Source organism: Bombyx mori, chromosome 24 (assembly GCF_030269925.1).
Source record: "Bombyx mori chromosome 24, ASM3026992v2".
NCBI classification, from domain to species: Eukaryota; Metazoa; Arthropoda; class Insecta; order Lepidoptera; family Bombycidae; genus Bombyx; species Bombyx mori.
In genome coordinates, this window is record NC_085130.1 from 13,067,455 (window position 1) to 13,091,983 (window position 24,529).

At 35.7% G+C, this 24,529-nt stretch overlaps 1 protein-coding gene, 2 long non-coding RNA genes and 2 other non-coding genes across 5 annotated transcripts; 2 read left to right on the forward strand and 3 right to left on the reverse strand.

Annotated features, from left to right (window-relative positions):
* Positions 1 to 4,991: 4,991 nt before the first annotated feature.
* Positions 4,992 to 5,121, reverse strand: Mir3306 (microRNA mir-3306). The gene has a single exon (NR_130618.1). It is a non-coding gene; the product is annotated as a microRNA mir-3306 (primary transcript).
* A 1,221-nt stretch (positions 5,122 to 6,342) lies between these two features.
* On the forward strand, positions 6,343 to 10,893 carry LOC134201300 (uncharacterized). The gene is made up of 2 exons (XR_009976532.1): positions 6,343 to 6,422; positions 9,365 to 10,893. It is a non-coding gene; the product is annotated as an uncharacterized LOC134201300 (long non-coding RNA).
* Positions 8,761 to 8,889, forward strand: Mir3302 (microRNA mir-3302). The gene has a single exon (NR_107585.1). It is a non-coding gene; the product is annotated as a microRNA mir-3302 (primary transcript).
* Positions 10,894 to 12,505: 1,612 nt separating the features above from the next.
* On the reverse strand, positions 12,506 to 20,577 carry LOC134201299 (uncharacterized). Its single transcript, XR_009976531.1, has 2 exons — positions 15,299 to 20,577; positions 12,506 to 15,217 (listed from the first exon to the last, which is right to left on the reverse strand). It is a non-coding gene; the product is annotated as an uncharacterized LOC134201299 (long non-coding RNA).
* A 60-nt stretch (positions 20,578 to 20,637) lies between these two features.
* Positions 20,638 to 23,968, reverse strand: LOC134201296 (uncharacterized). The gene has a single exon (XM_062675818.1). The coding sequence runs from the start codon at positions 23,966 to 23,968 to the stop codon at positions 23,597 to 23,599; it is 372 nt and encodes a 123-aa protein (XP_062531802.1). The 3' UTR covers positions 20,638 to 23,596.
* Between the last annotated feature and the right edge of the window lie 561 nt (positions 23,969 to 24,529).

Genomic DNA, 24,529 nt, shown 5'->3' on the forward strand with positions numbered 1-24,529 from the left:
AAAACTGAAAAAAAAGTGTGTGTGTCCGCTCCGACGCACGACTGGAGTTTACTGGATATAAAAAATTAAACGAAACAATACGAGAAATAGTTCTATATTACGACAACACGATACACTACAGATTATTAACAAATTAACGAGACACAAAACAAACGACTAACAAATATATGAAAATACAATAATGAGAGAAACGCGCGATCAGTACGAGGCTTTGTGGTGGACTGCCGGCGCAGCAGCCCGGCGTCACCTGCGATACGCATTTCGTGTGACATGCGCAATCAGGCGCATAACGCATTTCGTGTGACATGCTAGTACGATTTTGGTCCCCATAATTTTCATACCCCGGGCCTATATATGTAAATCGATTCTAAAGGAGTAAACTCCAATATTCATAACAACAATTATTAATTCGTAGACAATCACAATGGTTTTATAGTTTTGGGAAGGGATTTTTTGTATCGCCATCTCGTGAAGTATTTCGGTATTACAAAACAAAATGCAAGTATCTAAAATATTTAGGTACTAGATGGCATTATTCTAAATTTTGTGTGCCAAGCATTTAATAATTTTGCGTAAAATCGTGTTTTTATTAAAAACCTGTTAAATAGATACGACTTAATTATCAAATTAGTGTATTGTCATCGGTCCTCGATAAATCTACAAAGTTTGAATGAAATCTGGCCGTTTAAAGTGGGTCAAAATCACGTCTAAAGGAGTCAGTTACAAACATACAAACATACAAACATACATACAAGTGAAGCTAATGTAAAGCGTGTAAAAAAAAACCAACTCTTATTTTTTAAAGTTACATTAACTTTTTTAAAAATGTTGTAATTTGATACCTTACACCCTATGATTAGATACGGTGGTTACAAATATGAACATATCCCCACATTTTTTTTGTACTAGCTACCTAAGTAACATAACTATTAATTACAGTTCCAAATAGGATCAAACATGCGTAGTTTTTAATATAAAAATAAAATAAACCATCTTTTTTCTTGAAATTTTAGAATATTTTAACTTTTAAACCACTTTGACGTGCTGCTGTGTAAAAAAAATGTATGAAATGTTCTATGGCATGTTAATATTATATTACAAAAGTTAGCGCAACTCATTACAATTCTAAAATGGTGCAATAATACGATCACAACACCTACTGCAGTATCTGTGAGATGAGAGTAGCAATTTGGTTTAAGCGTTTTCAATCCGGAAATTTTGATGTAAAAGATGCACGTCGCTCTGGTCGCCCTATTACGGATAAAATGGATGCCATTTTTGAAAAAATTGAGCAAGATCTTTATATCAGTAATTATGAGTAGCTCAATAACTGGGAATTGGCCACAAAACAGTTTTGGCACATTTGAAAAAATACAGGTACATTTATTTGGCACATTTGAAAAATATAGGTATAAAAAAAGCTCGATATTTGGGTACCTCACGAGCTCACTGAAAGAAACCTAATGAAAATTTAAGAGAGATTGGCTGGGAGGTGTTAATGCATCCGCCGTATAGTCCAGACCTTGCACCTTCAGATTTCAACCTGTTTCAGTTTCTTCAGAATTCCTTAGGCAGTGTCACGCTAACATCCCCAGAGGACTGCCAAAACCAATTGTCGCGGTATTTTGATCAGAAGCTCCAAAATTTCTATAGCAATGGGAGCATGTCCCTACCTACAAGATGGCAAAAGTTATCGAACAAAATGGAACCTACATACTTTAGTTAAATGTAAATAAACTATATTAAATGGTTTTAGAATCATCCCGTGTATATAATCAAAGGAATCATCTTTCATAGGCGTAAAGATAAGGCTGTATGAGCTTAATTTCCTTTGTTTTAACTAGCTAAAACAAAATAAAACAGATTTCTGGCTCATAGTTCTACATCCACTTGCTCCATAGATAATGGCCTGTCCGTTAGGGATGTTCGATTCAGGTGTTTTGTATCGATGATCACAACAAATCGTAATACACTGTACCGTTCTGATGCTATAGATTCGATTGTAAATTATTTTTATTTTAGGGCTGAATTTTTATATATCTGGTCATATTTGTTGTGTTTCCTTTTGTTTTTATATTTAAGAAACATAATTAACACTTTCGTCAATTCGCCGTTTTAGTGAAAAACGACGAAATAGTTGATTTTTCGGAGGAGACATAGATATCACAATTAGTATCCGTTGGTGCTTCAAGAGAACAAAATGTAATACAAAGAATTTAAATGATCTATCATCACAACTAATAATATTGAAATTCAAGAGATATTTAAACACAAGATAAAATAAAAAGTAATAAAGACTGTCTCCAGAGAAATATTTATACTATAATAGTTTACTATGAACCTGTTCGTAGTGGATTAGAATTTGTAGTTAAGCAACGGGATTTTAAAGGAGAATGCCCATTCTTGGTTTCGTGTTGTGCTACGATCAAATATATATTAAAAATTAAGTTTTTATTTTTAACAATATCCTCAAAAATATTAAGTTATAACTTCGCCGGGTATAGAAGATTAAAATAATTAGTAATTTAAAAACTTCTAACTAGTAGTAGTTCAATTTTCCCAATAGAAAGGCAAAGATGTTATATCATACAGCCTAATCTTTAAAAAAAGATGATATTATGGAGTGAAATGAAATGAAGTTGATTAATTTGAGATATTAATCAATTGGCATGAAATGAAATAAAATGAAATGAAATGAAATGAGATGATATGGGATGAAATATAATTTCAGTAAAATGGTGGTTATTTGCTGAGACTTTTTCAGTGGACTTTTTGAAGGATTCCAAGAAGTTATGCCCAGCGAGCGCCTTTGTTTCATTTTCTACTTCGTTACTAAACAGTTAAGGAACCACCGTTATTACACATTTCAACCTAAAGAAATATTAAATAGACAAAATAATCTGTCAAATGTCAATCTCAAACCTCAGTGTTGACAGTCACATTATGTTTAGATTTCTAAATTGTAAATGACTAATAGTTTGCCAATTGAATTGACTAATTTAATTTCATGCCAATTGATTAATGTTCCAAATTCTTTTCATTTCATTTAACTTCGTATTAAAAAATTTCACAAAAAATATATATTAGGCTGTATGGTATGATACTCTTGCCTTTCCAGTTGGAAAAATACAACTACTACTACTACCTACTGACACTTGACAAGTAGGTGCTTGCTGAATTCATTTATTTTGATTTACCTACTGGCGTCGTTTCTCATGTTTCCGATCGAGTTATGTATCGTGTGTTTCGTTCGGTCATATTATTCGTTATTTTGTTAGACAGAACTCCAGGCATATTGGGGGCAGAATTAATTTATTTATCGTACGTACTTATTAATTAATCGTGATGAAAACGTTGCTAATACTATTAATTTAATCTCGAGTTATTACTACAGCTATCTCGTTTGGCAATTGAACTGTGGGTTGTTGTGTCCATGTTAGGCTGGGCTGAGCTAGGTATAATGATACATCTGCATAATATGAGAAAAAAATTATTTTATGTCTATTTTTGTTTTATTTTGAATTGCCGTAATAGTGCCACCTTTACTTAACGAATGGACGCAGTGGCCCTATCCACACAATACTATGCTAGGTAAATAGTTTATACTATAAACATGTTTTCATTAATAAAATACTTTATACGTATGTTGTTAAGTATGTAGGAGCTCAGCATAATCAAAAAATATTCACCGCTGTTTTGTACAAAAAATAACCTAATTCTATAAACTTCATTGGTCTTTTACTACTAAATCCGGCGAACTAGAGATACATATTTTTTTGTAAATTAATAAACATATTAAACCCTACAAAATGAGGTAAGTTACATGAGAGCACAACTTGAAACCAAATTCCATACTGCAGTGGGCATTCTCCTTTACAAATAAATAATGTTGTTGACGTCAGTTTAACTTTTTTAGAATTTAATACGAATTGGTCCGATTTTTCGATTCGATCCTCATTGCACATGTATTAATCCACAAACGGCTTAAAAGCCATGGGCACAAAAATCGGGTGGTTCGTATTACTTACTTAGTATTTCTTTGTATCGATCCAGACAGGTATCGGATCGGTTTGTACAACTCTACTACGATCATGGTTGTACAGTTGTAAGTTTGACCTAAAGGTCTTAGTTACCTAATCTTAGGTCATAATATCCCTTAGAAAAAAAAAAAAGATTGTAAGTAAGTGCACAGTTGCCAGATGGGGGCGATTCCCTGCAAACTCGGGAGATTTTTCGACCTTGGGAGATGGGGGGGGGGGGGGGCAAAAGTTGGTTGGGAGAAATTTCGGAGGTTTTTTGAGTACAATAATTCATCCACAAACACAATTCCCATTACTATTAGAATAATTCATGGAGTTAATAAGATAATTATAGTCTACTTAGTAGATAGTAGACTCTATTTACTATTCACAAGTCAATATTAAAAAGGACAAATTACGCAACCGAATGCTAATAGAAACTGCCGAAGCAGTTCTCGGGATTCGATTTTGTTCTCACATCGGACATGTTAAATATCTTTAACTTCGAAAACGTGTATGCTTCTATTTAATAATAACGAAAGTGAATATGATTGTAATAACTGTTTAAGCTGGTTGAAGCTATGGGAGAGCTTGATAAAAAAATAAAAGAATCCTTTTGGGTTTTATTTCTTCTTTGAAATAAGTAAAACTGTTTTGGAGTTTTTGACGTGAATACGTATTTAAAATTACTTCCATAGGGAGGCAATCCAAAAAAACGAATGATAACAAAATCGGGGGATACAGTTTAGTGTTGTAGCTACATATCTATCATTTCCATCCAAATTTCAGTTACACCTCTGGATAGCTAAAGAATCAAAGAATTTATTACGCTAAGTAAGGACTGTAACACATCGCGCACGGGGGAGGGGGCAGCCCCGACATTTTGAAGGTCATTTTGCTGCATATCGAGATTTCCATTTAGTATAACTTTCGACTCGGTGAAGCTACGACGTTCATTCAGGTTTCAATCGTTAGCTCTCGTCAAAATCTATCGATTATATATATATAACATTAGTGTAAAATTGTAACTGTGAATATAATAAGGTGTTAAAATAAAAATAAAATATCAAAAAATATATAATGTCGGCCTATCCCGACGGCCTACGCGTCGAAAAGCCAAATCGAAATACAGAGATCGTATACGGTTGGAAAGGGCATCTCAACAGCAATCGAATGGTACTGTGCGGAGTTATGTGTGGGTCAGTCTTAAAGGAAAATCATATCAATCATAATTATTTATTGTATACGTGTCCGAGTGCCGTGCCGAACTCCGATGGACTGACTCGATGTTGACATGAGCCGGCACAGTACCAATAAAACACCTTAAGATCGAGTCAAGCAGTGCCGGCAACGTAAAGTAATGAGTGCGGCCGAGCGGATCAACGACGGTGCCAGTACAGTGGGACGGTTGAAATTACGCAGATGGATGATGAAATCGCTTCTGTATCGACATCGGGCTTATGACACAGACCTATAATAAATAAAGTTATAATACAGTAATTATATGTTTAGTTGATTTATTTCCTGAACCCATTAAATGAAAAAGTTGCCATCATAAACAAAACATGTATACCCGGAGGACTTCTTATGATTATGACATACATAAATAATAATATTTTATATAGAAACTATTAATCAAATCAAATCAAATCAAAAAAATTTTATTCAATTATACATACGTGTTGAACGTCAAAAAAACTAACGCCAATTCACAAGATTTATTACCAGTTACGAGACGTATTCACGTACAACAAACGGCCGTGTCCATAACACAGCCACACTCCATTTTTTTTTTCTTCCAAAAGCTTATTTTCGGGGGGTTTTCGTAAAAGGTTGGAGGCAATTTCACACGGTCATCTGGCAGCACTGAGTAAGTGACACATTAATTGGACCTTTTGGCGGGAACGCGAGGAGTGAAGTTGTGTGATTTGTTTTATTTTGTCTATTTAGTGTGTCAGGTCAGGTTTAAATGTGTAATAATGGTGGTTTATTAACTGTTTAATATCTGTGAAAGTGCACAAATCTGAGAAAATGCAACAAAGCCGCTGGACGTAACTTCTCGGGATCCTCCAAAAAGTCCACTGAAAAAATCTTAGTAAATGACCACCATTTTACTGAGATTATATTTCATCTCATATCATCACATTTATTTCATCCCAGTTGATTAATGTCTCAAATTAATTATCTTCATTTCATTTCACTCCATAATATAATTTTTCAAAAAATATGAATATACATTAAAATAAGATATGACTTAAAGGTCTCAGTTACCAGGTCATAAAACCCCTAAAAAAAAAGACATTAATTTTAATTTACAAAACGACACTCCGCCATTCTCAATCTCACTCAATAGAAATTTTTACCTTTTTTGTTTGTTTTCCGAATTAGTTGGTCTGAAATCTTGTAAGTTCTTTGGTTTTCGTGTGTATAAACTGTTGATTCATTGATAAGTGGTGTCGTTCTTTCGTTTTTAATGGTATTAGCCAATAATGCCATGAGTATTGACTTTTAAAATGGTCGTTGGTAGATCAAAATGGATTTATAGTTTATTTGTCATAATTTGAATTATTACTGATACTACGACGTTGATATGTGTACTAGATTTTTCCAGTTTCTAGAATAGTCTTGGTTGGGTTTTTCTTCGAAAATTTGGTTGCCGCTTTTTCGACTTAACTGTTGGTCCGTAGCTCTTGTACAATAGAAAATGTGTTTATTGTGATTTGTACATAACTTGCAAATCTTTTTTATAGTACAAACCAAGGAAATAATATTAAAACCATCGAAAAATGCCGTTTGTCCCTCTTCAAATCCCCATTGAAATAAAGTAGACATTGTGATAAGTAATAATAAACACCAATGAAATCAAATCAAAATTATTAAAAACTGAAAATATTCTGTTACATATATTTGAATACTTGGCTAACTAGCATTAATTAACCAGTGCATTTGGTAATTATTGCTTATTATGTAGTCATTTACAATGAAATCCAAAACAACTTGTTATGAAAGTATTGCAATGAATCTTTGAGTTAACTAATGGTTGATTAAGAGCACAACTTCCCGATATTTAGTCTGGTAGCTTTGAGATGCACCATAGCATAATGTCATCAGGAGAGAGAACACCCAAATTTCTGTTTTTCATTCTGATAAGCGTAGAGTGAATTTTTAAAGCCTTATAGTACATGTAATACTGCGTTCTGAATTGAAAGTCAAGTCATGATGTTTTAAAAACTTTAAGTTAAAACCAACTGACATTTCATGTATTATTCTTTCTTCTTTCTGGTCGTTCCCTCAATGCTGAGGATCGTGACTGTATGTCAATCTTCTCCACTCAGTCCGGTTCTGCGCCATATGTACCGCTCCCCATATACCTTAATATGAATGGTCAAATGGCTGCTAAACAAAACACATTTATATTAATATAGAAAGAAATTTTAACCATTTAGTAGATAGACTCGCTCTTATTATGAATGAATAATATGGAACATTTTAGTCTCATACTTTATTTCCTAAATTTAGTATGCAAAGTGGCCAGAGGTTAAGGTTTTTACTTAATTAGCTAAAGTTTTGTGGGTGAGGTAAAAGATTGGTAAATAATTAAAATAGTACTTTTAAAATTTTTTGAAGAGAGGCGTGATATAATATAGCGCAGTAAAATGAAAATTAATATTAATTATGTATAAAAATGCATGATAAGTGACATGTATTTAATTGACTATAAATAATATAAAACATATTGACTATAAATACATTGACTAAGGAGCTATTAAGGTAGGGGAGACAGGTAAGTAAGAGAGAAACAAAGAAATCATTTATTCGCCAAGCATCATGAAAATGAGTTACTACCTAAGTTAAAAGCAGCGTGTATGCTTTGTCATTATTTGACATGCGAATTTTAGTGCAGTGCAAGATATTATAATATATTATTTACCAATCATTCATCAATAATTCAACTAATAATAAAAAATTTCATTTATTTTCAATGTTGTCCCTAAGAAAATCATTTATGTGATAATAATTTCCACTAATAAGATTATCTTTTAGTTTAGGTACAAAAGTAACACTCTGTACTTTTATCTTGATTTGTAGCTGGGCGTTATTATTTTCATTAAGTTAATACAACTATATGGGTAGTAATTAAACAGACTTCCTTTTAATGGCAATATTTGCCTCTAAAAATTTAAGTTTCCTTCTAAATTACTAAGTCAGCCACATAGACTCGCATCTTAATAATATTATTTTAGCCAATATTTATCTTCTATATAAGCCACTCTAAACATACTCAGCATGGTGGTTATTATTTAGCATCTAAATTTGTTAAAAGCACTCAAGCAACAAACATCTAAAAATTAATATACGGCACTAATATTACAATTCTGTTAGCTTCTAATTTTATAACTCGGAATGTTTAAAATGTAACTCATCTTACATTAACTGATCCTTAAATTTACCTAAAACTGCCGTTAAATAGAATATTAAAGCCACTAATACGAGTATTACTTAGGAACTATTGAGGGCAGACAAAATAAAATAATTTATATAATTTAAAAATCAACTTGTATATTGAATTGCTATAATTTTTAGTAGGTTAATAATTAGAAGAAATATATATTAATATACTTAAAAGGTATAGTTACACAATTAAAAGGGAAAAAATTATTATTGGATTATTAATGCTGCTCATGCTTTTTAGTTGGCCTTCCACGCTTTCTTTTAAGTCCAAGCGGTTGTGCCTATGCCTCTAATGGTGGTGTTACGAATTTCAGTCTGATTGCAAAGCCTGTTACATGCTTCCAGATGTACTTGCGATAAAAGTCTGGACAATCACAGCAACCAGTAATCCAGTCGGTCTGATTGTTTGGTAGTGTTACCTTCCAAAATGAAAAAAGCACTTTTTTATATCCATTAAAATGCTTGAATTGTTTTCTCACCTGATTATTTTTGAGCGAGTCTTTGTCTGAAATTAAATATGTTTTGTTTGCTGGTGTTGATTGTGCAACTGTAATGTTAGTATCAGTTTTGGCCCATTGATATCCTGTTGTCCAATCAGATAACTACAATTTAGGTTGTGTCTCGAAGGTTTCTTCTGTTGCTTGTTGTAACCAGCAGCTTTTACTGGTGATAGGACCTCTTGTGAGTCCGCACTGGTAGGTGCCACCACTCTGCCTATTTCGGCCGTGAAGCAGTAATGCGTTTCGGTTTGAAGGGTGGAGCAGCCGTTGTAACTATATTGAGACCTTAGAACTTATTATCCAGATTTATTAGAATCCAGATGAATGAAATATATTCTTAGCCAGTTCAATAGTTGCGTGCATAGTGTTATCTGCTTCAATTTGACTGCCCAGGTACTGCTGAAGCGGTCGTCTCTTTCTGATGTGCAACGTTTTCTTCCGGATCCACTTTTTCGGGTATAGCCACCAGTCTCACGGAACCGTTGGTATACTCGTCGAACTGAGAATCGGCTAAGGTTCAACTGTCGAGTAACGTCAACCTTTCGCAGTCCTTGTCGGCTTCTTCAGGGGTTGTATCCATCTTCAGGTATTGTTTTTTTTGAGTATGTTGTTCCGGTGTGTTCACTCTAAGGGCTTAGGTAGTGACTGACTCATTTTTTACCTGGGCATGACCTTTTATAACCTTTTAGGGTAGCTAAACTAGTGCTCCTTAAGTGAGCATTTATTCCAACATCTTATTGATTGGTCCCGGTTAGAAATAGTAATTGGTTTTTTAATGATACAGGTAATTAATGTAAAGATATTGAAGTGCACTTTACGATGATATATTTTTTTCACACCTGGTATTTATGTGCTAGATTCTAGGAGCGATTTACTGGAAAAAACATAAGGGTGCGATTTTTATGACGCCGAGTGTATATTTCTGACGTTGCTAACACGAACCTTTGCAAGAGCCGTGCTTCGCAGAATCTACCACCGGATCGGAAACGCGACCCACTTAGAAGATCCGGCGAGAAACTCAGTGGGCTGTGTCTGAGGGTTCATTTACTCGTCGAGCCCTTCGTCGCAAGCGACGGGTTCGACGAGAACGGTGACCGGTGCTTGAGGTACCTAAAAGCACCGTTAGTGGATCGGGAGGATCCGAAATGACGTGTTTGGGGCGACGTCGACTGCTTTCCATTCTGTCCGCAGGATCGAGAATGAGCAGTTGCAGTTTCGCCTGTTGACATGACATTTGACCCCATCTGCGGATCCAAGATTTGGACAATCAACAGACCGGGCGAGAATGAGACCTAGGTCTAGAAAAATCTTATTTTCTCTAAATCTAATTGGAATTGTGTATAATTCCAATTAGATTTAACAAGAAGATCTATTTCTTCATGTAATTTCTTAAAGTACACTTGAGAGTTCTATTGTAAATAATATGGGGTACTCAGATTCAACTTTTATTATCGAATAAAAAAAAATTAAAACGCTTGCTGGATGTAATATTATATATTTATTAAAGAAACTAACGTATATGATAAAATAAAATGTCCACATGTTCCAGTACATTTTTTGGCAAACATGCTAGTAATTATTTTATATGGTGCTTTTTATGGTTATTTTATATTATATATTGGTAGTGTACAGAGATGAAAATACAGTTGTCGACGAGCTGTTGGAGTGCGGTCCGGACTTCTGAAAAATAAAATAACGTATAAAAATATGTTTCATAAATACTTAACATAGGCCGCCCGGTGGCCGAGGTGCTTGCCCTGCTACTGCTATAATAAGTGTCTATAAAAAAATTGATTTAAGAAATGAATGAGAACAAAATAAAATAAAAAAATCAAGTAAGGCGCATCTATCTCAAAATTCTAGTTTTTCTTTGATTTCGAACTAAGCAATAATTATTGAATATAAATTTAATGGCTGAAAAATTTAGTTTTATTTATAAAGTAGGTTATATTATTGAATAATATAGTTACAGGGCAGATGATGATGGCACCGGAAGCTCCTCCTGGTCCCTCCTGGTCGGGGACGGAACGTCCGTTCTCCACATTTCTGATTGGAAAACAAAGCTAGAGATACTGTTTTGCTGTTGAAAAACCTAAATATATTTAAAAGTACCAGAATACACACCTTGGGTGTTTCGTTACCACAGAAGCGAGCACCCTTACCCTCTTAAGGTGCTGTGGCGTTTCTAGAGGTTGGCCGGGTGGCAACTCCTGAATTGGTATTGAGACAAGTCTGAAATGCGTATTGGCATTAAAATAAATATATCAAATGAGCTTGTGTAAAAAGTTGTAGATGTATCTGGGCTCCAGTAACCACTTAACATCAGGTGGGCCGTGAGCTCGTCCACCCATCTATGCAATAAGACAAACAAAAAAAGTAAATAAAAATATATCTTAAGCTTTGCTTATAGGAAGAGTGGGTTCTAACATTTCGAAATCGAGAATTTCCTCATTTTGAATATCGTCACTAATTATTTCTTCTTCTAAATTGATATTTATTGTATTGTTTTCTTCTTCTAAATTGATATCACATCTAAAGTGTGAACTTTATACATATCCGCGTTTCCAGTTTCCATTAAAAGTAACAGCTTAGAAATTTTAGCGGTTTGGAACCCATAATCCGGTAATCTATAATTTTGTTTATGAATTGACATCGTATTGCTCATAAATGAAGCCAATTGTTCCATGTCGTTTTCGGACATATTAAAAAGCTGGGTTAAAGTCGCACCACAAGCTTTTGCATATTTTTCTATGGTCTTATAAACACATAACTGATCCCCCAGCTTCAGAGAATAAAAAATCATTATATGTGTTTACATATTTATGTCTTAAATAAATTAAGGTATCTATATCTTTTTGAACATCTTTGTTAAATAAAACTGGAACCCCTCTCCCTCTTTTCCCTCGAATAACAATTCGTTTTAAATTGTTTACTAATATTTTTTCCGTTGCTGATAGTACTTTGTCAAATTCTTCATATTTATTGTTTTCGTTATCTTTTTTATCATAATTTTCGTAAACACTCAATTGGAATCTCTGAAGTTCTCCGAGACGCTGTCGGATTAGTGACAAAAGGCGGCAGAACACGGATTTTATTAATTTATTGAATGCATTGCAATTTAATGAATTATTTGATTTCGATAGCTTGACTACTGCGTGTGCAGCAGTTTTATTTAGATAGTCTTTTCAACTTTTTAAATCAGATGCTAATGTGACAATTGTTGTTTTATTATACCGTTTCATATTTAAGTCGTCAGCAGCTTGGCTTGAGACGTCAAATTTCCAATTAGATTGTTAAGATCTGTTTGAATTTTTGTTCTATTAATACCAGCTTCCGCTTTGTAAGACTCAAGTAATGCTATATGACTCAAGTAATGCTATATTGCAACATTGTTTTAGCGATATTGCAATATTCATGGCATAAGTAGGTGAACCGTAACGATCTTTAAAATTATTAAAACTAGTTGCATTTTTAGTAGCTAAAACTAGTGTTCCATAATTTTCCGGCTTCAAGGCGTCTAATAAGCTACAAATGTTTGGTTTTTTTTTTTTAGTTCTTTTAATAGTTTACCAAGCTCACGCATTTTTCTAGAGGTTAACTTTATAAAATAGTTTCTCTATGTGTCCTAAGATATTGGAATTCAAAAGTACAGATCAAAGAATCTTTTTTCGCAAACATAGATATTTTATCCGGCCTTATACGTGGAAAAACATCATCTTTTAATTTTTGGTTTACTTCATATGTGTTCAATGTTACGAAGCAACAAATTCTGTGCATCAACTTGAACATTTGATGTGAGATTATTACTGTCACATAGTTTTTTGTGCTTCCATAGTTGTTTTCGAGAGTAAAATCCTAAGCATTTAGTACAAGGTAAATAGTCGTCATTTCTGTTATATATTTTTTTTTTCATTGTCTTAAACGTAGAGTTTTCAGTGTTAGTAATGTAATTTCCTTTCTTAAGCAAGAGGGTAAGCATTTGTTTACGAGACTTACTATTTTTTGGTATCGATAACATCTTTTGAACTTCCGGTTCATTAGAATGATTTCTTATAACGTGTCTAGCGAAATTAAAATTAAACTTCCACAGTAAAAACAACAATCCCTTTGTCATATCCTCTTCTTTTCATCCCCTACCTTTTCTTCGGTAGAAGACCTTCAGTTTGTTTGTTTTTGGTAGCTTCATCGTGAATTTCAAATGAAACCTAAAAGAAAAAAATATATTAATCAATGGATAATAGGTATATGTTTTTATTCTATTATATTTCACGTATCCGGTCGTATGTGTGTGCTCAGTTATTCATGTCTAGATTAAAGGTTAAGGCAACTGAGGGTTCGCAACGCGTACTTTAACTTTTTAGTTTTTATTGCTTATTTTTATAATAGTACAAATTTATAAAATTTTCTGGGTTCTTGATAAATATACAAATTTCAAATTAATCCGACGTTTTGCAGTTCTTAAAAACCGAGTCTAAAGATTCCGTTACATACATACAAAAGCCAAGCTAATACAATCGCGTTAACACTACAATTTTATTAGACAATACTGTACTTATTACTTTCGGAAACCATCCGTCGTGACAAAAACAACTCGTTTGATTCGGGTAGTACCACCTCCTCACAGAATATCGGCGTGAAATAACAATATTATGTGTTGTATTTGGTTTTAGTGAGCGAGAGTGCCAGAGGCCTATTTTTCGCCAAGTCGCTCTAATAATTTAGAAAAATCTGTGTTTTTATGTAATTTTTTTACTCACTTGATGGTTCTGCTTAGAGTTGCTGGTAGCTTTTTTTTTTTTTTTATGATTGAGAGATTACTGGTGGCCCGAAGGCCTTTCCAGTTTCACCAGGACAGGTGGGCGAGCAAAGGCTCAGCCAGGAGGGGTGGGATTTGCTAACAGCTGCCCGAGCGCCTCCGAAGGAGACCTAACAACTCAAGAGCAATTGCTTCGCGAATGAATCTACTACCGGATCGGAATCGCGACCCGCTGAGAAGATCCGGCGAGAAACTCAGCGGGCTGATGCATGGGCTAGGTTGCACGTCGACCTCTTTGTCGAGTTCGACGAGTACGGTTACTGGGGTCCCTAAGCCTGCTCTAATGCTAATGCAAAGGTTATTGGATCTGATGGATCCGTAAGGACGTGTCTAGGGCGTCGACGGTGACTGGCTCCTGCATGATCAGGATTCGGTGCGTAGTCAGCGGCGGCAACGATAAGGCGATTATCATGACGCATAGCCTTATCGAAGTATCGTTCCGACGCTGACTTCATGTATTTCTGGATTGATTCAAGGCCCAGGTCGTCGTGTAGGTCAACGTTCCTCACGAACCACGGAGCCCCGACGGCTAACCTGCAAAAGCGAGATTGTAGGGATTGGAGGGTGTCTATGTGTGTGCGGGCCGCGTGAGCGAACACCACACTCGCGTAAGTCATGATGGGCCTTATGCAAGTTTTGTAAAGTGTCACCTTGTTCCGAAGGGACATTTTACTCCGCTTACAGATCATGGGATAGAGTCTGCCGAGAATGAATGCGGCACGGTCGCGGACTGTTTTTATGTGTGGGCGGAATGTCATGGATGCATCCAGGGTGACTCCCAGGTACTTAACCTTCCTGACCCAGGGTATAGGTTGGCCGAAGAGGGTGATCGGGGGAGTGATATTTCTCCTCCTAATGCGGGAGGAAATAAGCGGTGAGTTTCCCCTTTGAAATAACACTGCTGTGCTTTTCGCCGGGTTGATGTCTATGCGCCATTTTCGGAACCACTGTCCGAGGGCTAACGCTGCGCTCTGGAGTTTACTCGCGATTAGGGACTTGTTTCTACTTGAGTAGTAAACGGTTGTGTCGTCAGCGAATAAGGCTAGCTGGGTCGGCGGCGACCGGGGAATATCATTAATAAATAAACTAAATTGCTGGTAGCTGAGGTCTCATCACAAATATCGAAGTCATTATCAGATTCGTCAGTGGTTTCTGGTACATAAAGGTTATCGCTTGAATCACAAAAGTCAGCATCGTCATCACTTTCCGGCACATTGAAAGATGTTTTTTGATCTTCGGTGTTTACATAATATTCAGGACTATTTTTAGTATCAATAATATAACTAACTCTTTTCGGTAACTACGTGATTGATATCTTTATCAAAAACGGCACTACTTATGGTACTATCTTACGTCGATGCTCGGCGCTAGCGCGAACTATATTGCTGGTGAGCTACGCATATTGCCGTTCCTTTTTCTGCAAATTGTTTCTAAAAAATATGAATTTAATTAACATTGATATTTTTTTAAAAAGACAATTTAATTTATATCTTTACAGCGTGATACTTTACCTAAGACATTTTTTTGTATTTTGATTTTTTCTTTTAGACACGGCTGTATTTTCTCAACATTTTCGTCATACTTGCTTACGTTAACTGCGCTTGTCTTATTTCTTCTCGTGTTATATGCTTGTACTGGATCCAAAAATAAAATAGATTTAGTTACAATATATATACAGTCGACTCTCGTTAATTCAAAACTTGAGGGACTCTTAAAATATTAATGTTTGAAATATCAAATGGTTCGAAATTTGTGAGAGAAAATAAATAAAACTTCGAATTACTAAGTATTGATCAATAATTATTTATTAACTGCTATTCTATAACAATGAAAAAAGTTTGGAGTATACATACATACATACATGTACCTACATTCGTATATATACATAAACCTATTCATAATGTAAATTAATTAATATTTCGAAAGAACTGTTATACTGGTTTGCTTCAAAACACATTGCTGCTGCTCAGACTGCTCAATAACTTTTTTTAAGAGAAAAAGTGCCTGAAATGCTTTTTCATCACTTTCGTTTTGTAGACAGAAGCGTTGTAAGGTATCGAATGAGGATCATGCTTCCTTAACTGACACCTCTGTTAAAGGTTCTGATGTATCGTCCTCATCTTCATCGTTGCTTTTTTCATTCGTATCTGTCGCAGATAAAATTTCGCCATCGGTTAGTTCACCTGAGACAGCAACATCGTCATCCACTTGAACAAAGTCAGAAAAACTCACACCGCTGATGTCTACTAATGGTTCTACTGCTGATTCTTCATAATCCATAAGTATTGAAAAAATTTCTTTTAAAAAACCAGATTTTTTTAAGCAGTTGAAAATCGTTATGGGTGTTACAGCTCCCCATGCCTTGTCAATCAGTAAAATAGCTGTCAGAACCGTGATATTCGCAGTTAGCTGCTTGTCAAGAGATTCGAAAACGATCTTAACAATTTCTTTGCGATAGAACGTCTTAAAATTATGGATAATCCCTTGATCCAATGGTTGCAATTTTGAAGTTGTATTCGGCGACTCCAAATTATGGCGTTTAGAGCAAGCCGTACTCTCTAAAACTGACCATAAATCATAATCCAGCGGATTAAGATCGGGACTAGACGACGGCCAGTCTTCAGCTCTGATGAAGTCCGAAACGTTCGTTTCCAACCAAGACTGCGTAGACCGAGCTTATGACCTGGCGCCGAGTCTTGCTGGAAGGACCATTCTTGATTATTGAACATGGTGTTGTTAGGGGCTTCACTACCTTCTCAAGAATGGTATCTTGGTACACTTGTGCTTATGTTTTAATAGTTAATACCCCACCAAACCATCACTGAAGTCGGATAGTGCTCACGTTGCACTCTGTCGACTAATTAGGAAGCTTCCTTAGAGCTAGCTTTGAGCAAAAATACGGTCATTTTGTTTGTTAAAACATTAAATGTTAAATTGAGCAACACAGTTGTAAAAATGTTCTCATCCGTAAACAAAATTTTTCTATGACCTCCCTTTGCGTACCGCTTCAGTAGTTGTTTCGATTTTACCACCCTATTCTCTTTTAAATTATCAGTTAAGAAATGACCAGTACGTCTCTTATAGGCTGCAAGTCCTAAGTCATCTTTTAAAATACGCGACATGGTTCTAGGTGCTATCTTTATCTCCCGAGATAAAATCTTTTGCTTTCGGACAGGATTTCTTCGAATTCTTTCCCTTACTGCTTTGACCACCTTTTTCGTACGAATACTACGTGGACGGCCAGATCTTTTTCTGTCACGAACAGAGGAGGTCTCATTGCACCTATTAATAGCCCGGTACACAAACATTTTACTAATACCAAGCATATGAAGAGTTTTAAAAATTGCATTTGGCTCCATACCTACTTTGTGTAATGCAATCACAGCGATTCGGTTCTCTTTATCACTCCACTCCATTTTAATATCGCAAAATATTGTACAATGTATTGGCGCCAAAATGAGAAAACTCAATGAGCAAAAAATGACAGATTCCAAATTCAAATGTAATATTTTGTTTATTTTTAATTTTAACAGTATTTATGGCCAGACTAAGTATAGCTATAGCAATTTTTTACACTATGAAAAGGTTAACGAAAATTGTTGAATAGTAATCGAATTAATCCAGACACGAAAAATTTGTTAACAGCAAACAAACCTATTGGAATCAATTATATCAAATTCACCAAGGGGGTTCTAAAATGATAAAATGCGTTTTTAATTTTCTTTTTATTTTAGTATAGCACTGATTTTACTACTTTCCAAAAAGGAGAACAAATAATCACGAATCTGAATCACATATAGTTGTCGTGCGAACTCTCTGGCGTCGAGATTCTTCTCCTCCTGCGCGAATTCGTTTTTATATATTTATATCGGGACGGCCTACTTCCTCTCTGAGGCGACAATGCGTACTGCTCAGATTTCTAGATTTTTCGTATGAGACGAGATAAAGATATGGAAAGAACGGATCAACCGATGCAAATTGTGAAAGAAAACTCTTTGTGTGTAGAAAACTCTTGTGGTACTGAGATAACAATCATCAAACCGAGCGAAATGGAATCATTCACAGCTAGTTGACCCGTTGTTTGCTATTGCATTTTTTTTCGATATTTCTAGGCAACGTTCGAATGTTCCTAATAACGTTCCTAGACATAATAATAAAATGAGATGCAGCTCGCTAAACCCAATTATACTAAAATATAAGTAATAAGCGAGCTACAATCATACACAATTAACAAAAATTATGAAATTAAATTGTCATTATTCAAATTGTTATACACAACTATACTCAAGTAGGTGTGGTAATCTACCGTTATGATATGCAGAATTAATATACATCTGTAGAGTAATAGTATGAAAGCAGCTGACCACTGTAGTAGCTGCGTGCTAGGTCATGAACTGAGCCAGCACAGCTGTCCAACTTAATATACAATTAGTCAGTTATGCGCAGTGGAAGGAAATAAATCCGTTTATTAATTAATATAAACATCTCTCTGTTGCGAGTATCCGTACACTATAAAACCACTGTCGCACAGCAAGATGTGAACATCAACTTACTATTAGAGTTCATTTCACGAAAGAAGTCTTGCAGACGCGGCGCTGCTGTTATGCGACGAAATGTTGCCAGCGTTTACTATTGAATTCCCAAAAATCCCCTAGTTAGAGGACAGAGTGCTAGTGGCAAGTAGTAAATAAAATTGAACAATTCGCTATTTTATGTATACATAAAAGAAAGAAAATACAGGAAATAAAATTTAATTTTAATTATATTATAAAATTTAATTTTAATTATATTTTAACAACATAATTATGGTCACCTATCGGGTTTATTTCAGACATACAACAGTCACTGCGTGAATCATAGTCATCCATATTACTTTGGTCATCCGACTCTTGTTTCACTATCAGTTACTGTTGTTATAATAATCCGGTCCATTTCTTCATCCATCAGCCCTTCATTCTTAAAATATACATCCTCGAAATGCTCCACATGTTTGCACTGAACAAACCAATCTTCTGAAGTCACGCTAGTAAACGCTTCTTCCGTCAATTTAAAAAATTTTTCGAGTCCAGTTAGCTTGTGGACGGAGACGAAAGGCTTTTTAAAAAGACAAGTATTCAGCTTGAAGAGCGGATTAAGACTGACTTTATTGCATCATAAGAATCTTATATACTATTCTTTACAAAGGTGCTTATTCTAAGTATTTCCTGTTATCTTTATGATACCAGGAAAGTGAACATTGTTGGCGCTTTGTTTAGCTGTGTGCAGTGGTATGGAGCATTGTCTATAACCACAAGTGACTTTTCTGGCAAATTTGGGATTACCTTTTCAGTCATCCACTTCAGAAAATACCGGAGTTCATATCATGATAATCTGATGACTGACTGGGATTTAAAAATTAATAGAGCATTCACAACAAAACCATTTTCAGATCCAGTATGAGCAATTATTCACTTACTCCCGACAGACTCAGAAATGAATAGCCCTGGCTCTCCAGGAACTTTAGGCATGATATGTATTATGGGTATAGGTTTCATCCAAGCACACCATGGGTCTTTTTTCTACGGTTCAATTTTGTCTCATTTTTTCTATGTATCTAGCGCGCCAAGCAGTTATATCGTACCGTTCCATTAATAACTTCCTTTTTGACTGGCATCGTTTTTATTTTTAAAACCAATACTTTGCAGTATTCTATGTAGCGTGGCGCGGCTTCCTTCACACCCCATGTCTTCTTTTTTATTTAAAGTAGGAAGTTCTTTTTTTTACCCTATAAAACTGATGAATTTATTGCGAATAGCACATAAATCGAATCCATCGAAATCTATTTTTTTCGCACGTGGGCGACTCTTCCATGGTGTGATAATCCTTTACTAGCCGCTACTTTTCCTTCTTGTGTTATACTCGAAACTGTTTTCTCAGACGCACCTGCAATTTTTTTAATAGATATAAAACAAAATAGGCTCTTCATAATTTTCAATAGTGTTGATAAACTTTAATGATATGTTTAAATCTTAAATAATAATAAAATACTTTAATCTAACACTAAGTACAAAACCATAAAAAAGTCCCAAATAAAATGGTAAAAATCACGGAAAGAACATAAAATATAAAAAATACAAATTTCTGTAAAAAAAAAACAAAAAATTAATATGAAATTCAAACGCCTTATCTATATTTGGTCAACAGCGGCCTTTTGTTAAACAAAACCCTATCTGTGACGAGTCCGGAATTCGGACGCTTGAGTGTGTTCACATATTTGAATTCGAAATTTTTACATTTGCGAATAAAATACACGTCCTTTGTAATACTTTTAATTAAGTTCATTACAATATTGATCTCATTACAAAAAACCGTAATGACGAGGCTGTTGCTTCAAAGACTGTTTTTGTCATAAAATGCAAATAACATTTACGCCACGTCAGTAAAATATAATGAATTAATACTTACGATTCCATTATTAAACAATAAAAAAAATCACTGAACCGTTATTTTTATTAAATAAATTCGCAAATACGTGCGACCACACCGGGCTCGGATTTCACACTGATATTCACATAGCAGCCCCCTTCAGTTATTTTGTCGTAAATAATGTGTGAGAGAGAAAGTCGATTCATTGGGTACGGTTTTAAATGTGTTGAAAAGAATAAACCATAATTTTATAACTAACAGTTAAAAGTCCAAAATTGGGACTACGAGCGTCCTAGATTCGTACGCTCAACATACCGGCAAAAATCGTGGTCCGTCCGAGATTCAGACGATCAACACGAAGTATAACAATCTAGGGTTTTATCAAAATTTTGTAGATAACACTTAGTTTTATAGGCTACAGAGGAGGTTAAATAAAACAATAAGTGAGTACAAAATACTAAATTTATTAAACTTTCAAGTTCCAACAAAACATCTTAAAGTCTAAATTTCATGTTCAACACGTCCGCCCCTGTTTTGCACACATCTTTGCATTCTTTTACAAAGTCCAGTTTTTAACCAGTTTAACCAGTAGTTCATTTCCTTCTTATTTCATTTGCCGCATTAACCTGTCTCTCAATACTTCAATTGATGTAATTGGGTTGGGCTCACTTCTCTCACGAGACTCTTCATGTGACCCCACACATAAATATCCATGGGGTTAGGTCCGGACTTCTGGCTGGCCAGGGTATAGGCCCACCTCGTCCAGTCCACTTTATGTTCAGCCATTCTCTGACACTTCTCCTGAAATGTGCAGGGCAGCCATCAAGCTGAAACCACATTTCTTGAATCAGATTGAGTGGCAAATCATCTAATAGGTCATTTAGGTCTCCTCGCAGGAAATGATCATAGTATTATTTTCCCCATTTAAATTGTCTGGGAGAAAGGAAGACCCAAACCAATGATTGGAAATAATGCCCATCCACACTTTCTTTACTCTCTTGTTCGGATTTTTCAATTCTTTTGGAACCCAATAATGAGCGTTAAATTAGGTTATCCCATCTTTATCAAATTTCGACTCATTTGTCCACAAGATTTTTTAAAGAAAGTCGGGTCTTCGATGTCAGCATTTAACATAAATCTGCAGAAATCCAATTTTCTCACGTCCCTGCTCGATAGCATGTACCAGCGTATAATGATATGATATAGGCCCACTGTGTGAACGGTAAACCATACTTTCCATTGCAGATCACGGGCAACAATATTAGTAGAAGTGGTTGGATCCAATCGAAATCGTTCCACTATCTCATTGGTTTGTTCTTCCTCGTCATCAGTCACGCGTGGTTGAAACGGACTTTCTCGAAGTCTTCGATAAACTCTGTCGAACCCGCTCACATCCGGCACTCGAAGGCCGGGAAAGCGTGTCATGTTGCAAGCATGTGCAGACACAGAATTTCAGTATCCGTAACAAATTAACATATCAGCATATTCCTCGTTGATTCCTCATTCGTGTGTTTCTCGTTTATTCCTCATTCTCTCAAATACTACTTGTAATACAACTTGCACTGCAGCTCAAGAGATGTTGATTGAAAAAGCTTCGGACAAAGTGACTTGTCCTTTTATACTAATTGTCTTACGGTTCTCGAATGTTCCGCCTATAGTGCTGTGACAATCTCACCCTCGAACCATCTTGTATTCATAATTATATATTTCCTCACACTGCGCCACGTATACGCTAGAGGGCGTTAATTTCAAAACAAAAAAAAATATTTTAATTTTCTAGCGAAAACAAATACCCCTTTCTGGACACCTTGTACAAGAAGCAATTTGGTTAGCTCCCCAAGCTGCTACCGCTTCATGCCACACATAGCATACAGCTTCACCAGTTTTGTTGTCGTGGACAGATCAGTTGAACGTATTGCCGCTATAAAATTAAAATTGCCGCCATAATTGCCGCTTATAAAGGGTGATTTTTTTAACAGCTATAGGAAATATTTATTTTAATCGTTGGTACGCTCCTTAAAATTTAATGTTTGAAAATTATTTCATGCTTATTTAATGCAAATGGTGACCACGGCTGCGCCTCAATGGGCCATCCGCTTAATTCAATTTTTCAATGTTGTATTGCATGCGAAAGGCATGTATATGTCTCCGTCCGTGAAGAAGATGAAGTGACAGATGTAAGCCGCGAGGGCATCCTCAAATCGCGGCCAGTGTTGCCGTGGTAAAAACTCAAAAACCCACAGATTGGTTTCGAACAGTCATAATAGCCCGAATAGCTACTTCAGTGGGTCGATTAAACTGACTATAAAATGGAAGAAGCGCGCGATTAACTTTCTTAACAGGGCACGCATTTTGGTAATAAAACTCAATGATTTTCAAGCGTTGTCTGTTTGTCAGACGATCCATGGTTAAATTATAAACCAAACTGAAGATGTTTGACAGTGACACAAAACACGAAACGTGCGTGAGCTGTCAAAATCAGTGATGCTGTTGGGTACGCAACACATCACACGTGTCGATAAGGCGAGTGACGTCAACCCGGGTTAACGGTTTTATTAATCTTTCAAGATTTCTTGAAAATCTTATAAGACGCCGGGATGCCCGTCTCGTGGCGATTATTCGTGCCAATCCGAAGCAGTCAATATAAGGCCCTATGATGTACGATATCGCCCAAGCTCACTCGAAATTAAACTCAAAACATCGCTACTGAACGTAAACCGAGCCCGAATTCTTCTACTTAGTCTGGCCATAAATACTGTTACAAAGGGAAAAAAAATTCTATTGCAAATAACATTTGTTACTTTTACAGTGTGTTAGTTTAATACAGGGTGGGCCATAAAGTTGAGCGGATTATAAAAAATCATATAAAAAAAACTACAAAGCTCAGGAAAAAAAAGAATTTATTTATAATAAAGATTACAAATGGGAATTTTATTTTTTTAAAATAACATCGCTGAGATTTGTGCCATCGACATGTATCTTCCAATCTAGCCCTCAAATTCGTGAAAACTCGCTGGCACATCGCTCGTGGGATATCGGCAATTGTCGTCGGTTTATTGGCGTAAACGCGACTCTTGAGGTACCCCCACAGAAAAAAATCCAGTGGCGTGAGATCTGGGCTTTTGCAAAGGTCTTTGATGTTTCAATTGGGGATTTTCTTCGGCCCAATACCGACAATTTTGCTTATTGACAAATCCACTTAAATGAAAATGAGCTTCATCCGAGAAGAGGATATTGTTCAAACTTTCAAAACGCTCTAACATTGTTTTGGCAAATGCACGACGTAAATGGTGGTCATTTGGTTTCAATTCCTGTACTAATTGGAGTTTATATGGGCGTAATTTAAGATATTTGGTCAAAATACGCCTTAATGATGATCTTGATATCGCGAGCTCAGCTGATCTCTATCGGGACGACTGCTGTGGATCGCGCCTTACAGACACCGCAACTTCGCTTACATTCTCCTCCGTTCTTGTAGACCTTGGACGCCCCGCAGGTTTTTCATTTAATGTCGAACCCGAAGACTCAAACTTTCTGACCCACGATCTGATCACACTTTCACTCGGATATTGGTTTAAATCATGTAAATTAAACTTAGAACGAAATAAACGCCGCGCAATAGTGCCCGAATCGCCATTTTTGTAATACTCTCTCACACAAAAAGCACGCTGCTCACCGGTAAAACCCTCCATGGCAACTGAGAATTTCCGAGAACCAAGGAACCTATCTCCACTACCAAGTAACGCGAGCCGCTTTTTGCTCTTCAAATTTGCCATGAATTTGCCATGTTCGCGAATGCGGTATCCATCGGGAAAGCAACTTTTTTACACCTAATTGTTCATGCAAGATTATTTGTATTTGACTCATGCCAATGTCTAAAGTTGCCTGAATTTCGCGGTATGTCACATGTCGATCTTCCTCAATCAGCTTACGCACAGCATCAACGTTTTCTTGGGCGACTGCAGTTTTTGGACGACCTTGACGGGGATCATCACTGAGCTTGACACGTCCACGTTGAAACTCAGCAAACCAGCGACAAATTGTGGTTTTGGATGGGGCTTCATCACCAAATGCAGAAATCATCCGGTCAACACACTGTTTTTTTGTTAAACCACTTCGAAAGTCATAATAAATCATCGCTCTTGAATTTTCTCGAGTCAATTCCATTTTCTCAACGACTAAACAAGTTTGACAAAACCTCGTGACAAGACCGAGAATATTTTTTTAAATAAATAAATGATATTCGAATTTTAAAACCAATGAGTTTTCAATTAAAAAGATTTTAATATGACAGGAACAGTGGAAATATTCCATTCCCGATACTTTTAGTGCAGCCC

What these genes read in the sequence shown, in the direction of transcription:
- LOC134201296 (XM_062675818.1), bottom strand. Translation starts at nt 23,968, where the DNA reads ATGGCAAATTTGAAGAGCAAAAAGCGGCTCGCGTTACTTGGTAGTGGA.